General features: G+C 42.0%; 2 protein-coding genes across 2 annotated transcripts; both read left to right on the plus strand.

The window, feature by feature from the left end:
- The first annotated feature begins 2467 nt into the window (after positions 1–2467).
- On the plus strand, positions 2468–5127 carry LOC130072845 (protocadherin alpha-C2-like). Its single transcript, XM_056238150.1, has one exon. It carries the CDS (start codon positions 2696–2698, stop codon positions 5102–5104), a length of 2409 nt encoding a protein of 802 aa, XP_056094125.1. The 5' UTR covers positions 2468–2695; the 3' UTR covers positions 5105–5127.
- Positions 5128–5542: 415 nt separating this feature from the next.
- On the plus strand, positions 5543–8097 carry LOC130072863 (protocadherin alpha-C2-like). The gene has a single exon (XM_056238166.1). It carries the CDS (start codon positions 5629–5631, stop codon positions 8095–8097), a length of 2469 nt encoding a protein of 822 aa, XP_056094141.1. The 5' UTR covers positions 5543–5628.
- Positions 8098–8255: the final 158 nt, after the last annotated feature.

Below are 8255 nucleotides of genomic sequence, written 5' to 3' on the forward strand. Positions count from 1 at the left end.
TGATCGCTAATAAGAAATACCTCGCCATAAACAAAGAAAGAGGTGAGCTGTACATACAAGAGAAGATTGATCGTGAATATCTGTGTCCTGCAAAAACGACTACGACTTGTTTTTTAAAAATGGAAGTTATTGTCGAGAACCCCGTGCGAATATTTTACATAGAGCTAGAAATCACTGACATAAATGATAATAACCCTAATTTTAGACGAGACACAGTCAATTTAGATATCACTGAATCTACGCCAGCAGGTGAGCGATTTTCTGTCAGTAATGCGGTGGATTCTGATGTCGGTTCCAACTCGGTTAAAACCTATTATCTAAGCAAAAATGAGCACTTTGACATTGAAATTCAGTCGGGGAGGGACGGTTCCAAATTTGCGGATTTAATTCTAAAAAAGGCTCTAGATCGTGAAACCCAAGCTGTTCATAATCTGGTACTGACCGCAGTGGATGGCGGAGTCCCTCCGCGTTCAGGCACGGCCAGTATCATCGTTCGGGTGTTGGATGCAAATGACAACGCCCCTAAATTTGATCAGGAGAGCTACATCATCAATTTAACTGAAAACTCACCCATAGGGAGCCTGGTCGTTAAATTAAACGCAACAGATCTAGATGAGGGTTCTAACGCCGACCTTGTGTATTCATTTAGTCTCTATACATCTGAGAAGACACAGAAAGCATTCAGTTTAAATCCTGAGAGTGGTGAAATTCGAGTGAAAGAGATGGTTAATTATGAAGACTTTCGAATTTACGATATGGAAGTTATAGCATCAGATAAAGGAACTCATCCATTATCCGGCCAATGTAAATTATCTATTATAATTACAGACATGAATGACAATCACCCTGAAATTTCGATTAGGTCATTTCAGAGTCCAGTTAAAGAAGATGTACCTGTAAATACAGTAATTGCAGTTGTTAGTGTGAGTGATAAAGACTCTGGAGAAAATGGACAGGTAGATATTCATATTTCTGATGATTTACCTTTTGCTCTTAAAGAATCATCTGATAATTATTATGAATTATTAATTTCAGAACCGTTAGACCGTGAAAAGGTTGCAGAATATGACATCACTATTACCGTCACTGACAGGGGCAACCCGCCGTTATCTGATAATGAAACTATAACTTTAGAGCTACTGGACGTTAATGACAATGTTCCTCAGTTCCCGCAGACATTCTACACGATACCTGTTATGGAGAATAACGCGCCTGGAGCTTCACTGAGCTCTTTAACTGCTGTAGACCCAGATCTCCATGAAAATCAGTATCTAGTTTATTTTATAATAGAGAAGGAAATAGTGAACACCTCCATGTCCATGCTGTTCTCCATTAACCCAGAGAACGGTAATCTTTACGCGCTAAAGACCTTTGACTATGAGATGGAGAAGGAGTTTCTTTTCCACATCGAGGCCAGAGACTCTGGTGTTCCTCCGCTCAGCAGTAACGTGACCGTTCACATTATTATCATGGATCAGAACGACAACACACCGCTTATAGTGTCTCCATGGCGCGCGCACGGCTCGGAGGTGAAGGAAAAGATCCCGAGATCCACCGATAAAGGAACTCTGATAGCCAAAGTCATCGCCATAGACTCTGACTCAGTGCACAACTCTCGAATCACGTACCAGTTCCTCCAGAACACCGACGCCACGTTATTCAGCTTGGATCAATACAACGGAGAGATCCGGACCATGAGAATGTTCAGTTACAGAGACTCGCGAGACCAGCGGCTGGTGGTGATCGCCAAAGACAACGGAGAGCCCGCGCTCTCTGCTACAGTCACCATCAAACTGTCCACGGTGGAGACCGCCCTCAAAACCTATACTGAGGTGCCTTTGGAATATGACATCTTCTCAGATCTAAACCTGTATCTGGTGATCGGCCTGGGCTCTGTCTCATTTCTTTTACTCATCACTATACTGGTGACCATCGTGCTGAAGTGTCAGAAAGCGAAGCCCAGCAAAGCGGCTCCTCCGTGCAGGAACAGTGTGATCAGCGAGAGGAACTCGACCATCGCGGATTCCACTCTGGTCTCCAACGATGCCTACTGGTACAGTTTATTTCTAGCAGAGACGAGGAAAGGAAAGCTGGTGGTCAGACAGCCTGCGCCAAAGGGAGCGAGATACATCGTGTCCAGTTTACCGAGGAGCACAGGAGTGACCGAGACCAGCGACTCAGCCGCATCTACTCTACAGGTAAGATCACATATTATAGCTTATTTTTTAAATACTTTTTTCACATGCATTATTACTTATGAAGCACAAATTCTGAGGTAAGAATATTTAAATAATTGTACTTTTATTTTTTTAAACTATGTAAACAATAGATTATAAAAAAAATATAGATACATGAATAGATTGTCAGTGTATATTTTAACAACTTGTGCACAATTTTGAGGCACCTCACTGTGTGTGCGCAAAGTGGCGCTGTGGTTTCACAAATTATATCTCACAAAGTATAGGCTATCATTGTGAGCGTAATTTCAACGTCACTATCACAGTTGGCCATTTTGCGAAGAACCCTTGTTTTGTGCGTCTCTGGTTTTAGACTAAATATTGCGGTGTATATCGAGGAAACTTTTCGTCTTTTATCCCTTTTTTAACAGTTCTTTCTGCATCTCATTTTTTGGAGTCAAATCCAATGCTTTGTTGCTAGATGAACTGTCCTTGCATCATAATCACTTGATCAGACAATGGATTCTGCTTTGAACGCCTGGTCATGGAGGAGGTATGTCTCACTGTTTTTTCTTCTATCAGCGGTTTTTCATTTGGCTCTGGCTGTTAATCATTATTCTGTTCCAGAGGAGATGGAAGTAGGATCTGTCGTGGCAAATTTAGCCACTGATTTGGGGCTTGACCTGCAGACTTTGATTAAACGAAACGTCCGTTTAGATGTGATCGCTAATAAGAAATACCTCGCCATAAACAAAGAAAAAGGTGAGCTGTACATACAAGAGAAGATTGATCGTGAATATCTGTGTCCTGCAAAAACTACTTGTTTTTTAAAAATGGAAGTTATTGTCGAGAACCCCGTGCGAATATTTTACATAGAGCTAGAAATCACTGACATAAATGATAATAACCCTAATTTTAGACGAGACACAATCAATTTAGATATCACTGAATCTACGCCAGCAGGTGAGCGATTTTCTGTCAGTAATGCGGTGGATTCTGATGTCGGTTCCAACTCGGTTAAAACCTATTATCTAAGCAAAAATGAGCACTTTGACATTGAAATTCAGTCGGGGAGGGACGGTTCCAAATTTGCGGATTTAATTCTAAAAAAGGCTCTAGATCGTGAAACCCAAGCTGTTCATAATCTGGTACTGACCGCAGTGGATGGCGGAGTCCCTCCGCGTTCAGGCACGGCCAGTATCATCGTTCGGGTGTTGGATGCAAATGACAACGCCCCTAAATTTGAGGAGAGCTACATCATCAATTTAACTGAAAACTCACCCATAGGGAGCCTGGTCGTTAAATTAAACGCAACAGATCTAGATGAGGGTTCTAATGCCGACCTTGTGTATTCATTTAGTCTCTATACATCTGAGAAGACACAGAAAGCATTCAGTTTAAATCCTGAGAGTGGTGAAATTCGAGTGAAAGAGATGGTTAATTATGAAGACTTTCGAATTTACGATATGGAAGTTATAGCATCAGATAAAGGAACTCATCCATTATCCGGCCAATGTAAATTATCTATTATAATTACAGACATGAATGACAATCACCCTGAAATTTCGATTAGGTCATTTCAGAGTCCAGTTAAAGAAGATGTTCCTGTAAATACAGTAATTGCAGTTGTTAGTGTGAGTGATAAAGACTCTGGAGAAAATGGACAGGTAGATATTCATATTTCTGATGATTTACCTTTTGCGCTTAAAGAATCATCTGATAATTATTATGAATTATTCATTTCAGAACCGTTAGACCGTGAAAAGGTTGCAGAATATGACATCACTATTACCGTTACTGACAGGGGCAACCCGCCGTTATCTGATAATGAAACTATAACTTTAGAGCTACTGGACGTTAATGACAATGTTCCTCAGTTCCCGCAGACATTCTACACGATACCTGTTATGGAGAATAACGCGCCTGGAGCTTCACTGAGCTCTTTAACTGCTGTAGACCCAGATCTCCATGAAAATCAGTATCTAGTTTATTTTATAATAGAGAAGGAAATAGTGAACACCTCCATGTCCATGCTGTTCTCCATTAACCCAGAGAACGGCAATCTTTACGCGCTAAAGACCTTTGACTATGAGATGGAGAAGGAGTTTCTTTTCCACATCGAGGCCAGAGACTCTGGTGTTCCTCCACTCAGCAGTAACGTGACCGTTCACATTATTATCATGGATCAGAACGACAACACACCGCTTATAGTGTCTCCATGGCGCGCGCACGGCTCGGAGGTGAAGGAAAAGATCCCGAGATCCACAGATAAAGGAACTCTGATAGCCAAAGTCATCGCCATAGACTCTGACTCAGTGCACAACTCTCGAATCACGTACCAGTTCCTCCAGAACACCGACGCCACGTTATTCAGCTTGGATCAATACAACGGAGAGATCCGGACCATGAGAATGTTCAGTTACAGAGACTCGCGAGACCAGCGGCTGGTGGTGATCGCCAAAGACAACGGAGAGCCCGCGCTCTCTGCTACAGTCACCATCAAACTGTCCACGGTGGAGACCGCCCTCAAAACCTATACTGAGGTGCCTTTGGAATATGACATCTTCTCAGATCTAAACCTGTATCTGGTGATCGGCCTGGGCTCTGTCTCATTTCTTTTACTCATCACTATACTGGTGACCATCGTGCTGAAGTGTCAGAAAGCGAAGCCCAGCAAAGCGGCTCCTCCGTGCAGGAACAGTGTGATCAGCGAGAGGAACTCGACCATCGCGGATTCCACTCTGGTCTCCAACGATGCCTACTGGTACAGTTTATTTCTAGCAGAGACGAGGAAAGGAAAGCTGGTGGTCAGACAGCCTGCGCCAAAGGGAGCGAGATACATCGTGTCCAGTTTACCGAGGAGCACAGGAGTGACCGAGACCAGTGACTCAGCCGCTTCTACTCTACAGGTAAGACAATCCACGTGAATAATCAAAGAGATATTTACATAACGTTTCACGCTCAATTTTCTCTCAGATTTTTAGAGAAGAGGTGGTGCATGCGCCCCTGTACAGCATTCTGCTTTTTTCTCAGGTTTAGAAAATGTCAGAGCATTTTTTTCTCTCATATTTGAATTCATTTAATTTCTTCTCAATTATCAATATTTGTTTTACAAAGTCTGTTTTTGTATTTTGGATGTGCTATTTTGAGAATTATTAACACACATTTCTCGGGAATCTAAAACAGAAAAATACAAATAACGCGTAAAATAAAAGAATACTTCTTGTACAGAAAGTTGTTCTCCTCTTATTGTGTATGTTCAGGCCAAACTCACTGAGCGTCGCTGTTCTCTAAGAAAACGTTTTTGGTCATATTTTCACAATCGCCATGACAGATTTCCATAGGTGGAAATCGCACAAAGGAGCACGCCATGACAAGAGCTCCGTGTGTCCTGTTCGTTTCTTGATCATTTCATTATCACGAGGAATACAAATATTTCAAACGCTGCAGAATGGAGGGATTGGTAAAGTCACAGTTTTGGAGGTATGTAATGGTCATTCTGTTTTTCTCCGCTATTTTGGACACCGCGTCCTCTGTTACGCACTATTCTATCCCAGAAGAAATGGAGGAAGGCTCTGTTGTGGCTAATTTAGCGTCAGATTTGGATCTGGATGTGAAAACACTGAGCAGACGAAAAATGCGACTCGATATTAGGTCTAACAAAAAATATCTCGATGTCAACAAAGAGACAGGAGAGCTCTACATTTTAGAAAAGATGGATAGAGAATATCTCTGTATATCAAAAACAACATGTTTTATCAAAATGGAAGTCACACTCGAGAATCCTGTGCGAATGTTTAACATTGAAATTGAAATTGTGGATATAAATGATAATGCTCCCCAGTTTTGGAGGGATTCAATCAGTCTGGATATATCAGAATCTACAGCAGCCGGAGAGAGATTCTCGCTCAGTAATGCGGTGGATCCTGATATTGGCTCAAATTCGATAAAAACGTATTATTTGAGTGAGAGCGAACATTTTGACATTGAAATACAAACAGGGAGAGACGGATCAAAATTTGCTGATTTGATTCTGAAAAAGAATTTAGACAGAGAAGAACAAGCTTTACATAATCTGATCCTCACTGCTGTGGATGGAGGAGTCCCCGCGCGCTCTGGCACGGCTAGCATTATTGTGCGCGTTCTGGACACTAATGACAACGCCCCTCAGTTCGATAAAGACAGTTATACTATAAATCTAACAGAAAACTCGCCTACTGGAAGCCTTGTAGTGAAATTAAACGCCACAGATAAAGACGAGGGATTAAATTCAGATTTACTTTACTCATTTAGTTTGTATACATCAGAGAAAACGCAGCAAACATTCAGTCTGAATCCTAACAATGGTGAAATCAGAGTGAAAGAAATGATTAATTATGAGGATTTCAGGATCTATGATATGGAAATTATAGCAACAGATAAAGCAGCTAATAGTCTCTCTGGAAAGTGTAAAGTAAAGATTTTAGTGACAGATATGAACGACAATCATCCTGAAATTTCCATAAAATCATTCACAAGTCCAGTTAAAGAAGATGTACCTGTAAATACAGTAATTGCAGTTGTTAGTGTGAGTGATAAAGACTCAGGAGAAAATGGACAGGTAGATATTCATATTTCTGATGATTTACCTTTTGCGCTTAAAGAATCATCTGATAATTATTATGAATTATTAATTTCAGAACCGTTAGACCGTGAAAAGGTTGCAGAATATGACATCACTATTACCGTCACTGACAGGGGGAACCCGCCGTTATCTGATAATGAAACTATAACTTTAGAGCTACTGGACGTTAATGACAATGTTCCTCAGTTCCCGCAGACATTCTACACGATACCTGTTATGGAGAATAACGCGCCTGGAGCTTCACTGAGCTCTTTAACTGCTGTAGACCCAGATCTCCATGAAAATCAGTATCTAGTTTATTTTATAATAGAGAAGGAAATAGTGAACACCTCCATGTCCATGCTGTTCTCCATTAACCCAGAGAACGGTAATCTTTACGCGCTAAAGACCTTTGACTATGAGATGGAGAAGGAGTTTCTTTTCCACATCGAGGCCAGAGACTCTGGTGTTCCTCCGCTCAGCAGTAACGTGACCGTTCACATTATTATCATGGATCAGAACGACAACACACCGCTTATAGTGTCTCCATGGCGCGCGCACGGCTCGGAGGTGAAGGAAAAGATCCCGAGATCCACAGATAAAGGAACTCTGATAGCCAAAGTCATCGCCATAGACTCTGACTCAGTGCACAACTCTCGAATCACGTACCAGTTCCTCCAGAACACCGACGCCACGTTGTTCAGCTTGGATCAATACAACGGAGAGATCCGGACCATGAGAATGTTCAGTTACAGAGACTCGCGAGACCAGCGGCTGGTGGTGATCGCCAAAGACAACGGAGAGCCCGCGCTCTCTGCTACAGTCACCATCAAACTGTCCACGGTGGAGACCGCCCTCAAAACCTATACTGAGGTGCCTTTGGAATATGACATCTTCTCAGATCTAAACCTGTATCTGGTGATCGGCCTGGGCTCTGTCTCATTTCTTTTACTCATCACTATACTGGTGACCATCGTGCTGAAGTGTCAGAAAGCGAAGCCCAGCAAAGCGGCTCCTCCGTGCAGGAACAGTGTGATCAGCGAGAGGAACTCGACCATCGCGGATTCCACTCTGGTCTCCAACGATGCCTACTGGTACAGTTTATTTCTAGCAGAGACGAGGAAAGGAAAGCTGGTGGTCAGACAGCCTGCGCCAAAGGGAGCGAGATACATCGTGTCCAGTTTACCGAGGAGCACAGGAGTGACCGAGACCAGCGACTCAGCCGCTTCTACTCTACAGGTAAGAATAATAAGTACCCCCCTCTTTCTTTCTTTTATGCTTCTGTTTGAGCTTTTAGACAAAATGTTTATGTTGTGAAAATAATTTCCATTCTTGGGTTATTTTATCTTATTCAAATACCCATGAATTGTGTACTTTGACAGTGTTGTGACTTGATTTAAAATCTATATCCCGTGAAACCGGTTTTATTTGATATATTGCGTTTTTCAGAGTATTTGTATTTTAACACTAAAATT

This window comes from Rhinichthys klamathensis, unplaced genomic scaffold (genome assembly GCF_029890125.1).
Source record: "Rhinichthys klamathensis goyatoka isolate OS25496 unplaced genomic scaffold, OSU_Roscu_1.1 h1tg000509l_1, whole genome shotgun sequence".
Lineage (NCBI taxonomy): Eukaryota > Metazoa > Chordata > Actinopteri > Cypriniformes > Leuciscidae > Rhinichthys > Rhinichthys klamathensis.

Bases quoted from the DNA above. Each gene is read 5' to 3' on its own strand.
- LOC130072845 (XM_056238150.1), top strand. From the start codon at position 2,696: ATGGATTCTGCTTTGAACGCCTGGTCATGGAGGAGGTATGTCTCACTG.
- LOC130072863 (XM_056238166.1), top strand. From the start codon at position 5,629: ATGGAGGGATTGGTAAAGTCACAGTTTTGGAGGTATGTAATGGTCATT.